At 53.9% G+C, this 20,579-nt stretch overlaps 1 protein-coding gene across 9 annotated transcripts in view; it reads left to right on the forward strand.

Moving 5' to 3' along the window:
• The window catches only part of SMTN (smoothelin), a 67,806-nt gene that overhangs the window by 32,506 nt on the left and 14,721 nt on the right, over nucleotides 1-20,579 (forward strand). For 7 of the 9 annotated variants that reach the window (XM_061602516.1, XM_061602512.1, XM_061602517.1 and 4 more), the window contains exons 10-15: nucleotides 2,405-2,512; nucleotides 4,009-4,641; nucleotides 7,112-7,206; nucleotides 17,827-17,976; nucleotides 18,102-18,177; nucleotides 19,091-19,225. In XM_061602516.1, coding sequence (XP_061458500.1) covers nucleotides 2,405-2,512; nucleotides 4,009-4,641; nucleotides 7,112-7,206; nucleotides 17,827-17,976; nucleotides 18,102-18,177; nucleotides 19,091-19,225 — 1,197 coding nt within the window. The remainder of the gene's footprint in view (nucleotides 1-2,404; nucleotides 2,513-4,008; nucleotides 4,642-7,111; nucleotides 7,207-17,826; nucleotides 17,977-18,101; nucleotides 18,178-19,090; nucleotides 19,226-20,579) is intronic. The other 2 variants (XM_061602520.1, XM_061602521.1) reach the window with 1 other exon arrangement.

Consider the following 20,579-nt stretch of genomic DNA (forward strand, 5'->3'; position numbering starts at 1 on the left):
TTTTCGAGTACAGCCCCCATCAGCCCTGGCATCACACGGTCATGCTGGCTGGGGCTGATGGGAACGGTAGCCCCCAAGCACGGGCGCTTGCTGAAACCTGCCTTGTATTGAGTTAGATGGTTAGTCCATTTAGTTCAGTATTGTCTGTACTGACTGGCAGCAGGGCTGAAGGGTTTCAGGCAGGGGACATTCCCGGCCCTACCTGGAGATGCTGTTGGGGACTGAACCAGAGACCTTCTGCGTGCAAAGCAAGTTCCCTACCACTGAGCAATGGTCCTCCCCATAAAAATAAAGCAAGTTTCCAGTCCTCACTGCTTCTGAATAAAGGGCTGATGCAAATAGGAACGTAGGAAGCTGCCTCAGAACAAGCTGGTGTTGTCTTCACTGACTGGTAGTGGCTCTCCAGGCCTCCAGATTGGGCACATTCCCAGCCCTATGTAGAGATTCCAGGGGCTGAATGTGGGACCTTCTACATGCTAAGCAGGTGGTCTGTCATTGAGCTACGGGCCCTCCTTTTTGCCAAAGGAGATGGCTGTGCATTTGCCCTACATTTGGGCTTTATTTTGGCACGAATTTTCCTTGCTTAGAAATAAAACCAACGTAGGTAATTGCTGCCTGTGAAGCAGGCTGTGCGGGCGTCCCTCAGTCACGGCTCCACCCAAGGCACACGCCTCTCTGCTCAGGCTGGCCTCGAAGAAGCAGTGCCCGCCGCTTGCAAGAGCTGAGTGTAATCCCTGGGGGTGTCTCTGGGGACCCATCTAGCCTCAACCCCCCCAATAGCTTTGCACCCTTGCCTTCTCTCTCCCTTCACTCCAGTCATGATTTCCCAAACTGTAACCAGCCACCGTCCTCTGCCAAACTCTGCAAGGGGAGTTCCGGAAGGCGGGGGCAGAGCGGGAGGCTGGGGGCAGCTTGGGGGTGGAATCCAGAGCCCGACTCTATGCCAAGGGAGCCAGGGTCTGTTCCTGCCCTGGAGGGACCCCCACCTGGTGACGCGCCCCTTGCTTCATTTGCCCTTTCTTCCTTCCCCTTCTCCTGAGCGAGTGGGGCCAGTGCACCGTTGGAAGCTTCTTCCGCAGCAGGGCCATGAAAGGGAATCTCTGGCTCTGCAAAGTTGGACCTTTTGCATTCTTTCTCCCAATAAGGTCAGGAGCGGCTCTTCGTGCCATCCTCGGCTGGGCCCCTCTCCTCCGCGCAGCTTTGCTCTGCCTTGCTCTCCCCCTCCCTTCCGTGGCTGATTGAGGAGCCCCCTGAGCCCCTTTTTTCAACATGCCTCCCGCCTAACCCCCACCCGACCAAATCATCGATTGTGTTCCTGGATGGCCCCCTCTACTCTTCCAAGGTGCAAAATTCCAGGGGCTTTGGCAAAAAGGGAAGATGTGGAGTTCAAAGGGATGTCACTTACTTATTCAGACACTGAAGGGTTCCATTGTTTACCCTCTGTTGCTGTACCTTGCCCTGGCCTCTTGAGGAGGAATCCAATTAATAACGATAGTTTGGTAATAACAGTGACCCATCTCCCTGGCTGCAAAGTTTAGCTGCAGTGCAGTCGTTGTGGCTGTTCCATATCTTTGCACTCTCGTTCTCTCTCTCTCCACCCCCGTGCACACACCCACACCACAAATGGGGAACGTTCGTCGTCGACAGTTCTTACATGTGGGAATCGGGCAGGCTGTTTTGCTGTTTTACGTCTTTGTAAGTTGCTGCTGCTGCTCCTATTATTATTATTATTATTATTGTTTCAGTCATCACAATTATCATCATCATCATCCATGCATCATTTAAATAATAATAATAATTGTCATAGCTGCGTGGTACAACATCCCACCATGTTGCAAAACATTTAGGGGAAAGGGCCGCAGCTCAGTGGCAGATCATCTGCCTTGCATGCGTGCGGAAGGTCTCCAGGTAGAGCTGGGAATGCTGCCCCCCCTTCTGACGGGTCTGATCGTTTGAAGGGAAGCTTGGCCAAATGGGGGTGTGTGTGTGCACATGTGGGAGTCTTTCCTTGCCCCTACCTGGAGATGCTGAGGATTTAACCAGGAGCCTTCTGCATGCAAAGCAGGTGCTCTGCCTCTGAACTACGGCCCTTCCCTAAGAAAAATGTCTCCCTCCTAGGATCCTAGTAAGCAGCCTTATACCGAGTCAGACCATTGGTCCATATAACTCAGTATTGTCTACGCTGACTGGCAGCGGCTCTCCAGGGTTTCAGGCAGGGAGTCTCTCCCAGCCCTCCCTGGAGATGCCATTTGGGGACTGAACCTGGGACCTTCTGCATGCAAGGCAGACGCTCCGCCACTGAGCTTACAGCCCTTCCCCGTTGGAGACCCCTTCCTCTGACCCTCTGAGAAGCTGTAGAACTCCTTGTTTAATGTGGCTTTTAATTTTCCTTTTTCTTCTTTAGAACGTTGTCCTGTAGCTCCCGCTGGTGCTGTCCCTGAGACTCCTGCTCCCGTAGGTGCCCACCATGGCGAATCCATGCAACTGGCACCACGTCCGACAACCAGCACAGGTAACGATCCAGCCTAGCTGTCGCCTCTGTGCTGCGATAGATGTACACCAGGTCTGGGGAACCTCCGGATGTTGCTAAACTACAACTCGCGTCAGCCCCAGCAAGCATGGCCAGCCTTGCTGAGGCTGATGGGAGTCGTAGTTCAACAACCTCTGGAGGGCCAAAGATTCCCCACACCTGGAGTTGTATTCAGCGAACGTTTGCTCACAGTTAGACACATTGGAAGGAATGGTCCTAATTTAGCCATGGGCATTCATTTCAATGGGCCTACTCTGAGTAAAAGTGCATTGAATACAATGCCTGGAGTACACACGCTGTCTGGTGTAATATTTTGCCTGCCGAGCCAGTTGGGGCACCGGCGATGGTACTTTGCAGATTCTGCTTTAATCCTGGCGCCTCCCAGGTCCTTCTGATGATTGTCATCCAGATCCTCACTATTAATGAATCGCCTTCTGCGCACACCTCTCAAGGCGATGTACAAAGTACAACAAAACGAGCTTAAAAAGCAACACAGAAAATAACTGCACATTAGGCAATACTGCTTAGAGGGTGGTGAGAGACGGTGTTTGGCCCCCACAGGTCAAGGGGTAAGGTGTATTTTTTTAGTGGTCCAACATTCGCTGGAGAAAAGACACATGCTCCCTGGCTCCATCTCCAGTTCCAGTTTATGCAGGAGGGCTGATGGTGGGTGTCCGTGGGAACTGGGGTGTAAGACCTGTCTCGTCCAGCACCCTGTTCCCACACTGCCAACCAGATGCCTTTGGGAAGACCACAAGCAGGACCTGAGTGCAAGAGCAACTCTCCCCACGTGCGGTTCCCCGCAACTGGTATTCACAGACATGCAGCCTCTGATGATGGAGACAGAACACAGCCATCGTGGCTAGTAGCCATTGACAGCCTGATCCTCCACAAATCTGTCCAGTCCTCTTTTAAAGCCATCCAAGTTGGTGGCCTCTTGCGGGAGCGAATGCCCCAGTTTAACTCTGCACTGTGTGAAGAAGTCCTTTTTTTTGGAGGGGGGGGTCTGGTTCTGAATCTTCCAACGATCAGCTTCATTGGATCCTCCCACCCGAATTCCAGCATTATGAGCGAGGGAGAAAAGGTGTTCCCTGTCCCCTTTCCCAACTCCATGCATCATTTTGCAGGGCCAGTGGGAAGGATTATGACAGACTGTGCATCCGGGAGGCCTGGCAGCGATGGGGTGACCCCTCCCCCCTTTCCAGTCTTGGACTTTCCTTCCTGAGGCTGCTTTGCAGAGCAGGGATGGACTCTGGGAGTCAGAGTTGCTGTCTGTTTTCATGGTGCCTCTTTTTAGCTTTTTGGTGTGCGTGTGTAAATTCGGGGGGGGGAGGAGGAGCTCAGAACCCTTTTCCTCCCCAGGGTCCAAACTTTCTCTCGAAAAGGCTTGGCGGGATTCCCAGTTGTGTGATGTATAAACTGCCCTCCGTTCCCAAGCCAACAAACACGTCCCTCTCTCCATCTCTGCCCGCTTGCAGATTCCCGACGGGACCAGCCTTTCCAGCGATCCGGCTCAGTCTTGGATCGCGCTCGCAAGTTCAGCTCGGAGCCCCCCAAGCTGACGGGCGCTGTGCCTGCCCCCCCAAAGGTGGGGAGCGTGAGCAGAGGGGCCCGTATCCTGCAGCAACAGCAACAACTCCTGCACCCCCAGCGCGCGGGAGACTTACCCGTCGGGGTCCCTGGCGGCACTGCCAGCCGTGCCTTCCAGGATGGCATCAGGCAACGGGCAGGGAGCCCTGGTGCGGAGCAGGCGTGGAAGCCCACTGCCGTCCAGGCAAAGGCTGGGACCGTGAGGCCTCCTGCCCAGAGTCCAGCCGGCCCTAAAGAGGCAGGCGGCCCCAAGGGGCGGAGCCAGAGCAGCCAATGGCAGGGCAGCAAGCCGACACCTGGACAGCTATCTGTTGAAAATGCTCCGGAGAGGTCCGTGGGCTCAAAGGAACCCGATGCCCCGCTGAGCACCTCCGCCCGCAGCCTTCCGACAGCCCCAGCCTGCAACCTCGCTGCCGACCCCAGCGACGCTATGAAGACCCTCTTCACCATTGAGATCAAGGACGGGCGCACGCAGCCCATGAGAAGCCACATCGTGGGGACGCCAGGTAACCAGCGGGCAGGTGAGTAGCGCTCTGGCACATGGGGTGTGTGTACATTTGCAAGGGCATCTGGGACTCGCAGAATGGTGTGTATGCCTGTGTGTGCAGGAAGTGCATTGCAGGACCTCCCCGCTTGTCCACCCTGATTGTTATCTGTGCAAGTCCCAGAGGGAAAGCAGGAATTGCATGCTCTCGATTTGGCTCTTCTTGGAGATAATTATGTACTTATAGCATTTACAATCCTACCTGTTTCCCAAGAAGCTCAATGTGACATACATGGTTCTCCTCCTGCTCCTCCTCCTTTTTTCCTAGCAACAACCCTGTGAGGTAGGTTAGGCTGACAGGCAGTGGCTGGCCCAAGGTCACCCAGTGAGCTTCATGGCTGAGCAGGGGTTTGAACTCGGGTCTCCCAGGTCCTAGTTTGACCCTCTAACCACTACTCCACACTGGCTCAACTGCCACCAGATGTCCCCTCATGAAGAGGATCTGGACTGGTGAAGGAGACGTCTCGTAGGAATTTTCAGGGCAAACTAGGAGAACTTAGATGAGATGAGAGACATTTGTCAGCAAGAGGGAAGGGCAGGGTCTTGTCTGAGCTTTGCACCTTGTGGATTTGCAGCTGTTTTGCAGACTGAGAATCTGCAACTTTCCCCCTCCATCGCTTCGCCTCTGTGGAGCTGCTGCCTGTTGAATTCCTGCCTGCCTCGTGCCTGTTAAAACTCAGAGCCTTTGCCCATGCAATACCAGCTGAAATGTCAGTGAAATGTGAAGCGGCAACACAAACCAGAGTAGTATTTGCTCTGGCAAAACCTCCGTAGGAGTTTCAAGGAGGGGAGTCGGAAAGTTTTAGATGAGAGGAGCAGAGTGCCCCGTGTGGAGGCGTGAGCAGGGAATCGCAGTCACTGCTTGTGAACTTGCAAGTGCCATTCTGTGCCAGGCACCCGCTTCCAGGGTGACCTTAAGTAGGAAGCTGCCTTATACCAGCCAGACTGTTGGTCCTTTAGCCTAGTATTGCCTGCACTGACTGGCAGCTGCTCTCCAGGGTTTCAGGCATGAGTCTCTGCCTAACCCTACCTGGAGACCTGTTTCTTGCAGAGCAGATGCTGTAGTACAGAGTCACGTCCCTTCTCTATACTGAGGCAAACCATTGGTCCATCTGGTTCAGTTCTGCCTACACTGACTGGCAGCTGCTCTCCGGGGTTTTGGGCACGAGTTTTTCCCCAGCCCTAATTGGAGATGACATTGGGGATCGAACCTGGGAGCTTCTGCCTGCAAAGCAGGTGCTGTAACCACTGAGCTGTGGCCGTTCCCTGCCGTCATGCTCACCTGCACAACGGTACCGGCGAGACAGAAGCATTCAAGGTGATGAAGGACGAAATACGGCCCGAGATGGCTGGTGGGCGGGTGGAGGCGGAGCAGTTCCCGTGTGCGGTCTCAGTGTTCGGAAACGTTTCTGTTTCTGGCGGAACAAACTTCTGCCGTGGATTTATTTGGAGGACCGCATGGATATCTGTTCTGTTGCTTTGAAGCCTGGTTCTTCTGGAGCCGGTCCGCTCTCTCTTTCCCAGCCTGGTGCCCTCTGGATGCTTTGCTGATGGGAGCTGTAGTCCAAAACTCCGGGGGGGCACCAGGTTGGGGAACTGCGACTGTAGGAGCTGGGCAGCGTTTGGAGCAAGCAGTGTGCTGACCACCAGAATGCTGACCGCCCATTTCCCTTCCCCATCTAGAACAGGCTAATTCTGGGAGCGTTATTAAGGGTGGAGGAGGGTGTTGATTCATCTGCTGCTGCTGCAGCTAGTACTGAGGGTTATCTCGGAGGGGGGGACATGGAGGGTGATCCCAGGGCCTGGTTTGTCCTGGATCTTGTGTGTGTATATTCAGGAATCTGGTTTATAGCCTGCCCAATCGCAAGGGCTTGGGGCAGGTGACAGTAGATTAACGGTATGTTAACCTGGTTGTGTCCCGTGTGATTCCTGATTTGCCAACCAAGCAGTCGAGCTTTTGGGAGGAGAGGGTTGATGTTCTTTAGCACAGCTATGTCTTGGGACACTGGCCAGCTTTTTTTTTTTTAATGTGGACTAGTAACTTGCAGACTAATGTAGCGCTAAGTTAAAGTCACTTCATGGTATACTTGTTCCATTGGTGAAATGTTTTGTGTCGGCGGTACATTGTTGCTCAAGAGGATCCATATGCAGGTTTGCTGGGAACTTTGTTGTGCAGTAGATGGCACCGCCTGTTGCGCAACAAATTTCTGCTAGTGCAGCTGTAGCATTGGATTCCTCTGTGGCACAACATTAAAACTTAACCGTCCGCTAGCACAAGAGTCCTCCCCCTAGTGGACAGAGATTGTTGGACACGGCCCTTAATCTTAATGCGGACTAGTAACTTGTGGGTTTAATCTGCAATCCTGGTAAATCCTCATACCCCGATTTGAGAACCCTCCTCTCCGGGCTGCCAGCACTCACATCCGTGCCTTCTCCCCACCCCACAGAGCTCACCCTGGGGTTGAGAAGCACCCCTATCCGAATCACCACCAGCAGCGTTGACAGCACCACCAGGCATGCCAGCACCACCAGCCTTAATAAGGTGAGTCTCCCCCCACCCCAAAAAACATCAGTGGGGCCTTCCGTGAAGCAGCAGAGTTTGGAGGTGAGGGTTGGAGGGCAACATGTAGCATTTGGAGGGGCAGGGGGTCATGAGCTGGCTGAGAGTCCTGCAGTCGCAAGAAACGGTGCCAAAGTGCCTGGCTTGCACGCTGTGCAGGAGAAACGAGCAGGAGGGAAGGTGCGGACCTAAATGAAGAGGGTTGAGCGGCAATACTCAAAAGTAGAACCCCCCTCCCCCGCCTCCTGGTTGTGTCCCGTGAAGTACGCTAAGTCAGGTCCTTGATCCGTCGTCTTCTAACTTCCTCCAACCTGCTGTCCTCCAAAGTGCAGAATGCAGCTGCCCGACTGTTGACCGATTCAAGGCGAACACTTAGCTTGTTCCAATTGCGTTGGCTGCCTGTATGCTCCCGAGCTCAGTTCAAAGTGCCGGTTTTGACCTGTAAAGCTCTTGACAGCTCAGGACACCAATATCTTCTGTAACGCCTCTCCTGATATGAACCAACCTGGACTGTTAGATCTTCCTCTGAGGGAGGCTTGGAGGGTGGTGGCAAGGGAGAGGGCCTTTTCAGTGGTGACTCCCTGTCTGTGGAATGCACTCCCCAGTGTGGTCTGCCTGGTGCCGTCACTGACACCTTTTCGGCGCCAAGTAAAGATGTAGCTTTTCTCGCAGGCATGTGCTAGATTGAGATGATGTTTTGTTTAAATATGCTGCCAAACACTCCTGTGGCTGCATAGTGGAACTATTGCGATTGCTTAATGTTATGTTTTTAAAATCTGTTTTATTTGTTTTGTTTTAATGTTGTTAAGTCTCTTGAGGACCTTTGGGTATCAAGCAACGAATAAATCTAATAACAGCTCCCATCAGCCCCAGCTAGCACTAGGCTCAGCACTATACAGCTGTGTTGGCAGGGGCTGATGGGAGTTGTAGTCCAAAACATCTGGAAGGTGCCAGGGTGGGGAAGCCTGAGCTCGCGCAGCGTTGCCTACACTGACTGGCAGCAGCTCTCCAGGGTTTCAGGCAGGGTGTCTCTCCCAACCCGACCTGGAGATGATGTTTAGGTGACCTTCTACATGCAAAGCAGGTGTTCTATCACTGAGTTTAATGGCCACTCAATATACTGAGTCAGAGCATTGGGTCCATCTAGCTTAGTATTACCTACACTGACTGGCAGCAGCAACCCAGGGTTTCAGGCAGGGGACTTTCCTCGCCTTCCCTGGAGCTGCTGGGGATTAAGCCGGGGACCTTCTGCATGCCAGGCAGGTGCTCAGCCACCGAGCTAAGATCCCTCTGCAAAGATATGCCTTCTTCTGCCCCTGCTGCAACAGTTCCGCAGGGATTTGAACTAGCAGCCCTGAGAATGGAAAGCATGCAGGGCCTGGGCGCTTACCACCGAGGAGGTGCAGAGCTCTGTTGAGTCAGAGAGGCGTGATGTGTCGCTCACGCTTTCATCAGTGATCAGTGCCGGAATGCAGGAGGACCCCATGTCTCCGTCGTCGTTTTTAAAAACGACACTCCTCCTCCCCACCCCCAAAACTGATGGCCAGCTTTCGGCTCATTTGCATTTTTACAGGGAGACAAAGGGATTAGGGAGGTGAGCGCTGGGTGTTACTGCTAGGATGACTAAAATGCCCGATCTCATGATGCGCGTGGAGGGGCATTGTGGGTGATTTTATGGGGGCCGCCTGCCAGTGGTGGGCAGGGCCGGATGCGAAAGTGGGCAGATCAACAGATGTGGTTCTTAATCTTTGTGCATTCCAGAAGTCTGAGGTTTCTGTACCTCCTCACATCCATCTATCCATGGTTTAGGGGCACATTCCAGCCAGGCAGAGGCACTCCAGGAAGGCACAGAGCAGGGTGAGTGGGGGGTGGGGTGGCTCCAGGAGAGTCCTGAGGGCCGGATATCATTATTATGGTTATTTATTAAATTTATATCCCGCCCTTCCTCCCAGAAGGAGCCCAGGGTGGCAAACGACAAGCAATCAAGCACTAGAGGCATCTTTAAAAATATCTTAAAAGCAAAACATCTTGAAAGCGAAACATCTTTAAAACATTAAAAAAAATCTTAAAAACAATTCCAGTACAGATGTGACGGGGATAAGATCTCTACAGCCCCCCAGGCCTAAGATTCCCCTTGCCCTGGTGCAACTGTAACTCAGAGCCTGTGATACTTTTGATGCCTAGAAGGATCCTTTTCCAGTATTTCTTTCTAGCCATCAGCTCCTCTATGGTCATGGTGTAACACAAACAGTGATACAGTCAGCAGTTGCTTGTTTCCTGCTTTGCCCCCAGCAGGCCACAGTAATTTCTCATACTCTAGCAGGAGCAGGTTTTTGGGGGGAGGCAGGCCAGTAGGAAAGCACCGGCTTCTGGACAATTGTGGAGTGCACAGAAATAGCTTCCAGGCAGGGATTCTTGGGGAAAAGACTGGAAATATCTACCCCACTGCATCCCACCAGTCTTGTGGGGCATGAATAGCCCACCCCACACCAGGATGTGAACGCTCATATTTCAGTGCTGAGCTCCTATATATGCTGGGGGCTGTTTCTCCAGGGCAGGAGAAAGGAAGTGGATGAGACCACAAGTCCAGCCAGGTTGGAGAAAAATACTTTTGCCCTGGGATTGAAGGAGGGGCAGAACAGTTGCAGTTCTACAGAAATAATAATAATAATAATAATAATAATAATAATAATAATAATGTGGTATAAGGGCTACAGAATTGTTTTTTGAGCACTGCAGAACTTGCTTTCAACAAGCAAGTTTCTAGTCTTTGAGGTTGCCAAGTCAAGCTTTGGTAGTGTGGGGGCGATACTTGCTGAAACCTCAAAAGCTAAGGAGTGCTGAATAAGGTTTTCATTGGCTGAGGGTGCGCACAGACGCACACAGACACACACACACACATACACGCTACAGCTAACGAAACCAGAATGAATTGTGCAAAATAAGAAGCCGGAGGCATTCTCTGAGTCCCAGGAGCCCAGCAAAAACACCCACGGAGGCTGTGGAGCAGGCCCAGTGAGAGGTGCGGCCTCAGGAGAGCCCCGGTGGGGCCCGAATTTGTCCCCTGAGCCTGAGTTTCCCCACCCCATACTTCAGGGTCTTGCCTGCACACTGTTAGCGGGATGCCTCTTCCTTGTGCCAAGTGCCGCGTGCCTCTCTGGCTCTGAGCCCCCAACGGAATTCGTTGGCCCTCTTCCCTCTCTCTTGGCCAGCTGCAGCCCTGGCAACTCAAGGTGCCGCTGAGATGGTTGAGACAAAGCATCTCCTCACAGCTTACTTTCAGGGGCCCTGGTGGGGCCTCTGCCAGTCTCGGGCTGCCTACAGCCGTGGGTGAGAAACCCGGCGTGAACTAGACTTGGCCCCTGCGCTCCCCGTGGTGCTTGGCTGCACCAAGTTGAGAGAGAAATGTGCAGAACTGGATTCCTGAAGGATACCCCCCTTTCTTTTTAGCTTCTGAAAAGCAAGTTTCTAATCCTCATGGCTGGAAGTTATGCTTGCAAAGTTGCCAGGAGTTGTTGTCGGAGGGTACTCACTTCTGGCCCATCCACACCTCCTCTCTGTCCCCCTTGCCTAGGTCCTAGCTGCAGCTCTTTCAGGACGCTGGGTGCGCTCCTGCCCAGGCTAATTAGGCTAATGCCTCATCCAGCGTCCCTGTCGCTCTCGTTAAGGCATTATCAGCCAGCGTCTCAGTAAGCCGGGTGGGCTGCAGGAGGAGCTGTGCCGGCCAGCGGGTCGGTCCCGGCTCTTGGTGGATCAGGCCTCAGGGGGGCCCCACCGTCCCTTCCAGGTGAGGTCATTGCAAAGATCTGAGCCCTGGGACGATTTGACTCTTGGGGGGAGTCAGTGGCAGCTGAGGGGGGAAGAGCGAAGAGCGTGACTGTGGTGCAAGCAGCAGCAGCAGCAGAGATTGCTTGTGGGGCGGGGGCTGCTCTGGGCCAGGAGGCTGAGCGACAGAGGAGGGGTCTTCAGCCAGGCCCGGGGAATCTGATCCCTCCTAAACAGCCTGCATTATTCAGTGGCTTGCTCAAGAGGCTGGCGCCTTAGCCCAGAGTGCGACCTGCAAGCAGTTGCTCAGGTGAGCAGAACGGCCTTCTTCTCCCGACTCCTCGCCCCCCAAGAAACTTCAGGCCGGAAGCGATATCCCTCTGAACGCCACGCCAGCGCATCCTGAGCCATAGCAGCTGCTGTGGGAGTCTGTGATGTGTCTCTCTCTCCCCTCCCCCGCTGCTGTCTTGTTGCTCTGTGATTGAGACGATTGGGGGTGGGGGGAGGACTGGTGGGTGGTCCAGGCGCCTTGGAAGAACCCTGGGAAGGGGAGATTTTGGCCTACTTCACAGCCACAGGGCAGGTGATGAGGTCAGCCTGCGTCACGTCGGACAGCAGGTAGGGGATCATGTGGTTAAAGGCTCCTCCAAACCAACCGGGTTTTAAAAAAAGAATTCTTGCACATAGAAAGCTAGTTCTTCTGGGAGACAGGTTCCAACCTCTTTTCCCTGTGCTAGTTTTCTAGCTGCAGCCCCCCCAGTGTAAAAGTCATTCAACCATACGATTCCTCATCTGCAATCTGTAGTGATATATCCCATTTCAGACAGTGGGTGATCACCACATCTGCTGTTGGTCCGCTTGCCTGTCCGTGTCTGACTGTTCCACGGGCATGAGACTCCCTGCAACCCCCAGGGGGTGCCCTTCCCTTGTAGGCACGCTGCAGCCCCTGCCTCTCCCCTCTGGGCAGGGTCTGCCTCCCCCACCCCTTCCAGCCTCTCCACCTGGCCCAGCTCCATCAGGCTGTCTTTGTCTGTCACTGGAAAGCCGGCTGAGTTGAGCGCTGGCCTATCCTCGCCTGGGCCCCCTCTGTGGCAGGAACAGCTGAGCGGCGACATGCCAGCCCCACCCAGCCTTCCTCTGCTCTGCTCTGCTGGTGTCAGAGACTCGGGGTCCTGCCTGCCATTCCTCTGAAGGGCGTCTTCTGTTGGGCATCCCTCTCTCTGGTTCTTGGGGACATTTGGGGCTGGCTTGCCTTGTGCCACCAGCTCCTTCGGGCCATCCGTTGCCCCCTCGCCCTTGGCCCCATGCCCGGGCTAGCTGTCCCCAGCCTGGGCCCTGACGGGCAGGAGGCGGAAGAGCCCTGGCGCCGGGTGCTGCAGGAGGTCCATCAGGAGCTGCAGGGCTGGCGCCTGGCCGTGGAGCAACGTGTGGAGGAGGCCCTCTGCCTGGTCCGCCCGCTGGCTGCCGCCCTCGCCAACCTGCGGGAAGAGAATGCCGCCCTGCGGGCTGAGCAGGAGCATCTTGCACAGAGCATGGAGACGCTCAGCCTCTACCTGGGCGAGGAGAAGGACCCCAGCGCCCTCTGGCTGGAATCAGAGGACCCCTGTGCCTACTTTGTGGGCACCGAGGAGGCCCCAGACCCTGTGGGCACCGAGGAGGCCCCAGACCCTGTGGCCCACCCACCTACCTTCTCCAGCACCCGGAGACCCTCGGAGGTGCACCTGTCTCGCAGCGGCAGCTATGTGAGTCGTGCCTCCCTTGCCTTCAGTTCTGGGGAGTGCCGGACGTTGGGAGGGGAAGGTCCGTGGCTTGAGCCCCCACCTTGTGTGCACAGAAGGTCCCAAACTCAACCCCCAGGGGCATCTCCAGGTTAGGGCAGGGAGAGCCGTGGAGAACGGCTGCCAATCAGTGTAGACAATACTGAGCTAGATGGACCAATGGCCTGACTCAGTATAAGGTAGCTTCCTAGATTGTTAAAGGGTTAGGGGCTTTTCCCCGTGGACAGGGAGGCGCACTCCTGGTGCCCTGCCTGACCATCTCCCTAGTACTGGACAGGCATTGCAGTGATGGCCACCAACGTAGATGGTTTTCAAAGAGGATTAGACTAATTCACAGAGGAAGGTGGCGATCCATGCCTACGAGCCACGAAATGCCTCCAAATGCCAGTCGCCAGAACGCGCAAGTGGGGAGAGTTGCTGTTGTGCTGTCAACAGCTTGAGGGCTCGCCTGGCTGGCCACTGTGAGGACAGGATACTGGACTAGGTAGACGGTTGACCTGATTCAGCGTGGCTCTTCTGATTATCTTACTTTGCCTTTGTTGTCGTAGCAGCAGGCTGGCTTGGGTCTGATGGGAGTTGTAGTCTGAAACATCTGGAAGGCACCAGGTTGCGGGAAGCCATTTCAGAGAGTTCGCCAGGCACTGTCCCCACACCCTTTCAGGTTTATTGCCGCAACTTGTGAAGACTAGGGACTTGCAGGAAACTTCTGAACTTCTCTAGAGATGTTGGATTTTGCACCTGGTCCTAAATTCAGTCCTTTGTGTGTGTGTGTGTGTGTGTGTGTGTGTGTGTGTGTGTGTGGAAATTCCAGTGCAGTCTTAACTGAGAACACAATTCCTGGTGTGAAATAAAATGTAAATGTATTGTCTTCAAGTCGCTTCCGACTTATGGCGACCCTACAAATAGGGTTTTCATGGGAAGCGGTATTCAGAGTTGGTTCACCATTGCCTCCCTCTGAGGCTGAGCGGCAGTGACTGGCCCAAGGTCACCCAGGGAGCGTCATGGCTGCGTGGGCATTCGAACCCTGGTCTCCCAGGTCGTAGCCCAACACCTTAACCACTACACCACCCTGACTAAGCTCTCCAGACCACCTCACCATTTTCTTCAGAGCAAAAGCAATTGCTTCTCCGGCTTGGAAGCTTGGAAATATGTGGGCAGCCCGGGTTGGATGGAGCTTTGAAGGATCTGTGGCTAGGTTTACAGTGCCATCCAGCCCCCCTGTCGTTCTTTGCAATGCCTCCCTGGCTCCAACCCCGAAGCTCCTCTCTCCATCCGCTTCCTTCCCTTTGCTTGCTGCTGTCAAAGTTCTTGCAGATTGGGAGCATCTCCATCACCGGAAAGCCTTACTGTTGCAAAGCCCAGTGCAGACCTGGAGAAGGGGCTGCGTCTCGGTGGTCAGAGCATCTGGCTTGCGTGCAGAAAGGTCCCAGGTTCAGTCCTGGGCAGCATCTCCGGCTAGGGCTGAGAAGGTCCCCTGCCTGAAATCCTGCAGGCCTGCTGCCGGTCCATGTGGACAGTGCTGAGCTTGGTGGGGCCAGTGATCTGACTCTGAATAAGGCAGCTCCCTCTCTTTCCTGCCTTCAGGACCCTGAGCTTGGGGAGAGGAATGTGGGAAGGTGCCCTCTACCGAGTCAGACTGTTTGGACGGTTGAGTTTAGTACTGGCAACACTGGCTGGTAGCAGCTCTCCAACGCCCTTCCTGGCGTTGCTGGGGATTGAACCTTGGGCCTTCCCCAAGTGTTCTTTGGAGCAAAACACACACTGGAGGCGCAAGCAGGAAAAATAAAAGCCTGCTTGCAGGCACTGTTTATTTTTCAGCCGTAACATCCCCTCCCAGCCCCCCTTAACTGTTGCCACTTAGCATCATCCCTGTTGCCGGCCACTCCCCTTCTTTAAAAAGCCCATTCCTGAAGTAATGTTAGATAATAAACAAAGGACCCTTTGGGCATGTGCAGAGTGCCACGCCAAGGAGCTGCAGCCTCTTTCCTCAAGCATGTAGGATTAAGGGCGAATGTCAAGCCTCTCGTAGAAGCCTGAGCCTCAGCATCTCTCCCACACACCCACTTTTTAGAACCAAAATACAAATAAGCAACTCTTGCAACGTTTGGGGAAGGGATTGTAGCTCAGTGGGCAGAGCACCTGCTTTGCATGTAGAAGGCCCAAAGTCCAATCCCCAAAGCATCTCTAGGCGAGGCTGGGAGAGATCCCTCTCTGAAACCCTGGAGAGCTGCTGCCAGTCAGTGTAGACAATGCTCAGCTGGATGGACCAATGGTCCAACTCAGTAGAAGGCAGCTTTCTCTGTTCCTATTCTGAGAACACTTGAAACAATTTGGGTTGTGGGAGGAAACCGTTAGCGTTTATATCTCTCGACGGCACTTCCCTGTTATGGCTCAAATGCTGCGCTGGCCCTCTGCCCCTTGTCGTGGTGCCAGGCTGGCAAGGGCAGCCCACTCAGCCTTGGGAAGGGCCTGGCACAGAGCAGGCGGCGGGTGCTGCCGGCCCGACCACCAACCCGCCCACCCAAAGGATTAGCTGCCTCTCTGCATGGGATTACATCCACCTGCCACGCTGACAAGTGTGCACTGCCTGGTGGTTGGCAGCTGGCCCCTTACCTGTGACAGCCAGGCCTCCTCCTTGTTGCCCTTGTGCCAGCGAGGGCGGTGTGAAATGGCCACCTAAGCAGCTGCCCAGGGGCTTCTTTCGCTGGCTCCGAGCCTCGGCCCGTGGGCACTGGGCAAGAGTGGCATCTGCCTAGTCCAGACTGTTCTAGGAAGGCTCCTTCTCTGGCCAGCAGCTGAACTCTGAGGCACATTCAAGAAATTGTTGCCAGCAAATGGGCCCATTGCTGTGGTGGTGCTGGGATGTGCGGACATTTGCGGGCAGCGTCTCATCCACGAGGGGCTGTGGAAATTGCAAACAGGAACAGATGCAGAATGGGCAGGGAGTGCTCTTTACCACCTGCCGTTGCAACGGAGGACCAGAGCAGAGAGGCTGCCCTTCTGCCAGTGTGGCTGTTGCTGACGGTTCACGAGAGCATTCGCCTCCATCCCTTTTCTGATCACCTTTCACCCCAATCTGCACCAGGGGGAGGGGGGACAGGCTTTTCCTCTTAGGGGTGGTGGTGGTGATGAGCCAGTAGTTTTCCAAACGTTATTGGACGGCATGGCTGGGTTTACACCTTGGGCAGTCACCCTGCATAAGGGACTTGCTTTATCCTGTCTCCCGGCAGGGCTGGCAGAGACCCCTGTCTTGAAACCCTGTGGAGCTGCTGCCAGTCAGTGTGGACAATACTGAGCTAGATGGACCAATGGCCTGACTCTGCCTGTGCCTTTCTCCCTCCCTCTTTAAACTCCTGCCTGTCATTCCCACAACCTTGAGTTGCAGGCTGTTGGGTTTCCTGCAAGGCCAGTCTGCCCGCCCGTACAGGCCAGCTAAGCAATCTCCTGTGGTGCTGAAATTTGGGGGGGGGAAGAGAATGCCCTCCCTCAGCTATGCAAATCTCGAGGGGGGGGAGAGAGAGAGGAGCTCTCTGCACTTCTGAAGGAGTTGCACGGAGGCCGCTTAGCATCCCATCAGCTGGGGGGATTGAGGCCCTTCTAGTCACCCCGTCCTGCCCGGGTCATACAACATGGTTGGAAAGTAAAGAGAGATGTAGACTTTTTAAAAAAACCACAGTGAGGAAATGCAGACTGTGTCTTGCCCAGGCCTTGATTGTTAACGTGCCCTCATTACCCTCTTTTTAAAAGCCACAGTGACCCGTTCCTTCGGGGTCCTCCGTAGCAGCCCCGTCGTCCCTCTTTGTTTCAATTTACTCGGCAGAGAACAAGGGAGTCTGAGAGTCTGTGGGTGCAACTCCCTTGCCACAACACCCTCGGGCTTGCCAGCTACAAACGCTGGTGCCCTTGTGATGTATTTTAGACCTGGCTGGCATCTCGAGTTGCATTGTGTGGGGGCCGTGTTGACAGGGAGCTGGCATTGCACTCCTTGGTTCCTGCAGAGACCTGCCAAGGTCCACTCTGATCCCTGATGAGCAAGCCGCTTTCAAGTAAGCTCTTTTAATCTTGCCTAGAAATCCCCTGACACAGTTTATCAGGCTGCGTCATGTGCGAGTCTGCCATTAACCAGAACGCTACTCTCCCTAGATAGACGCAGGCCTGGGTGCATCTGAAGGTGGTAGTAAGTGCAGAATTCAGCTGCTGGAGAATCTCAGCTTTTAAATTTTAAACAAATCAAGCGTCTAGCCCTTATGGTTACAAAGGGGAGTTTGAAGTTTCAAAAGCTGCTGGAGTTGTTGAATGAAATGTCTGGTGACCAGAGGAATGAGGTTCAAGGGCCCTACTTGGCTGCTTTATCTTTTAGTGACCAGCAAAACTTGCATAAATTATGTAAAGTAACAAGGGAGGGAAGTTAGGTAAAATAAGGACAACTGTGCAGATATCCTTCATTTGCATGTGCTGTAGAACTGAGCATTTCTTGGGGCAGGATGTGGCTCTGGTTGTTTACGACTCAGTATTTTCTACTCCAGAATCTGATGTCACAGAAGATGTGTATTTCAACTTTCCTTTATAAAAAAGCACATTTCTAGTTCTCATTTTTTCAGAAACCATGTTCCCAGCTTGCAGCTTCTGTGCCTTGCAAGGTTTCAAGCCTCTCTCCCAATTGTTCAATTAATTAAAGTGGTCCACTGGGACCCCCAGCAATTCTTGCACAGTCCACGGGGGGAGGGGGGAGTAGAGAACCACTGATCAAGAGGATGACTATTTTGCTGCCCTTTAATGATGTCCTTACCCTGCCTAATGTATTTTAAATTGTATTTGTTTTTAGTTACTGTAAACCGCCCAGAGAGCTTCGGCTATGGGGCGGTATACAAGTATAATAAATAAATAAAAATAAATAAATAAATAATGGACAGGTTGGCCTTGCCACCAATTTTGGCGTAGCAGTTGACAAAAGCCCAGGGGTTGCATCTGGGGTGTGTGTGTGTCTGTGCAACACCAAGTCTGGGGCTACAGAGCTGTCGGACTGCTCTTGACAAATATCGCTGCTGTCTTGTTTCAGATGGAAGCTGAGGCGCCGAGGCAGCCCGAGGCAGCATTGTCGAACGGCACACAGAAGGAGAAGACCCGCTCTCAGGAGCTGCACCAGCGAAGCCGGCTGAGTGCTGAAGAGCTGAGCAAAATCGAGGAAGAGGACGTGTTGGATAAGATGGTAAGTGGCGGCTGGCACATGTTGGTGGCAGCGTGGATCTGTGGCACCACACCGAAGGTGCTGGGAACTCTCTGTGTCTGTGTGTGTGGTACCACCTCTTACGCTTCAGGGGCCTTTTCTTGCAGCTGGATCAGACCACAGACTTTGAGGAGCGGCGACTGATACGGGCGGCCATGCGAGAACTGCGCCAGCGGAAGCGAGGTACACACCTGGGGATTTGGGGTGGAGGTCTGCTGGTACAGTCCTTGAGAATGAGAGTTTAGGATTGCATGCTTCAAAATTACTAGTCCTGAAACGGGAAGACTTACATTTTGGAGGAAGGTCCGCAGCCCACCAGTGGTCCTCAATCTTCATTCAGGTGGTCCATGGCATGTCTGTAAATATACAGCTGAAAATCTGGGCAGTACCTACCACATAGGCAGAAACATTATTACGTGGTCCAGCAAGGCCTTCAGCAATTTTTGAGTTTGGGAACCATTGTTTTAGAAGAGTGGGGGAAAGGTAGGTGAGATTGGGGGGTGGGGGGCGGGCAGGCAGTAGGCATCAAGGGTTGGCCTCTAATGGCCACTGGCTAAAAGGGTTATGGACACAGGTGTGGAGTAGGCCAGCTTTTGCTAACGCTGGCACGGCCATTTTGGATGACAGCTCCCCTCAGCCCCAGCCAGCACGTACGCAGTCAACTCCATGGCCGTGCCGTAGCCTTGGAGAGCCGCTGCCAGTCAGTGCAGACAATAGTGAGGTAGATGGACCAATTGTCTGACTCAATGTAAGGCACCTCCCTGCGACATGCAATGATCTTTAACTGCAACACAGACCTGGGCAAAGTAAACCGCCACTCAGCTCCATGGGTGGCCTTGGGGCAGTCACGCTCTCTCAGCCTAACCTACCCCGCAGGGTGGTTGTGAGGATCAAACCAGTGGGGTGGGGGGAGGGGAGGGAGCCATAGATGCTGCCCTCGAAGTCCTTGGAGGAAAGGCGAGATTCAAAAACGTAGCCGATCAGTGAAATAAAAAAAGAGGGCTCTCCGCCGCCGTGCGGGTGCCAGGCGTTGCCAGCCTCCCACGTTCTTCCTTGCCTCTTTGGTCTGACCCCTCGGGGGTATGGCATTTTGCAGAGCAGCGGGAGAAGGAGCGCAACCAGCGGCTGCAGGAATCCAAGACCACGGAGACCACCGCCCAGCAGAGTGCCGTGTCGGCCGACGGCTCGGCCGTCAGCACCGTCACCAAGACTCAGCGCCTTGTCCAGTCCAGTAAGGAGCTGGCCAAATGGGATTTGGGAGCTGTATCACTCTGCTCTTTGCTTCTGAGTGCATTGCTGCCTGGGGGTCCGAGAGAGGCGCCCTCTTCTTTCTTTTCTGGAAGTCCCCCCTCCAGTTTCGATTCATTTTGCACCAGGGGATCATCACTGCCAGCTCTTCTCTACGCTGCGAGGTGCCTGCCTTGGCCGTCTCTGTGGCCTCATCCTGGCAACCAGAGCTTTGAATGGCTTCTCTGGGTGGTTCCAATCTCTTCCCCCCTCTCTCATTCTTCCTCTGCTGCCCGTGTCTTGGGTGCTGTCTCTGTCGCATCTGCGTCGTTTATTCGGGGCCGTTTCTCTCCACGGCAGCTCTCTTCGCTCAGCTGTGGCTGCCGTCACCTGCTCTCCCCGTTGGATGTTGGGCCTTCAGGGGGAGGGCGAAGAGCCGTAGACTTCGGTGGAGCCCATTTTGCTTGCACAAATCCTTGGCCTCTCTGGTCGAAAAGGTCTCAGTGAGGCTTGGAAACGCCACTCTTTGGCCAAGATTGTTGCTGCCAGTCAGAGTCAACAGTGCTGGGATGGATGGATGGGGAAGGGCCATAGCTCAGTGGACGGGCATCTGCTTTCGGTGCAGAAGTTTCCAGGTTCAGTCCCCGGCGGCATCTCCAGGCAGGGCTGGAGGATAAACCTCCTTTGTGAAACCCTGTAGAACCTCTTCCAGTCAGTGTAGACAGTACTGAGTTTGATGGACCAGTGGTCTGATTCTTTATAAGCTTCCTATGTTCCTAATGGCTTGACTTTTGTTAAAGCAGCTTCTAGAGTTCAGGGCTGCCAGCATCCACTTGGACAAGCACAGCCACACCACAACAAGGATGTTCAGAACAGAGCCAATGAAACGATTAAGGGGTGGCCGCAACTCTTTTGCAGAGAAAGTTCATAACATCTGAGACTTTTTTTTTAGTTAATAAAAAAGTTTAGTTAAAGGGTGGGGTGGACAAGATATAGGTGTATGAAATTATGCATAGTGTAGATAGGGAGTTTTTCTCCCACTCTCATAATCTAGCATTGTTAGAACTAGAACTCAGGGCCCATCCATTGAAGTTGAATGTTGGAAGATTCAGGATAGACAAAAGAAAGTCCTTCATGCGGGGCGTAGTTAAACTGTGGAATTTCTCACTCTCAAGAGGCAGTGATGGCCACCAAGTTGGATGGCTTTAAAAGCGGGTTAGACAAATTCATGGGGGACACGGCTAGCGAGGGTGACTAGTTGTGAGGCAACAGTGTGATGCAGTTGCGAAAAAGGCTAATGCAATGTTAGGTTGCATTGGTCGAACCATAGTTTCCATGTCATGAGAAGCCATGGTTTC

The sequence above is a fragment of the Rhineura floridana genome, chromosome 19 (genome assembly GCF_030035675.1).
Source record: "Rhineura floridana isolate rRhiFlo1 chromosome 19, rRhiFlo1.hap2, whole genome shotgun sequence".
Classification (NCBI taxonomy): domain Eukaryota; kingdom Metazoa; phylum Chordata; class Lepidosauria; order Squamata; family Rhineuridae; genus Rhineura; species Rhineura floridana.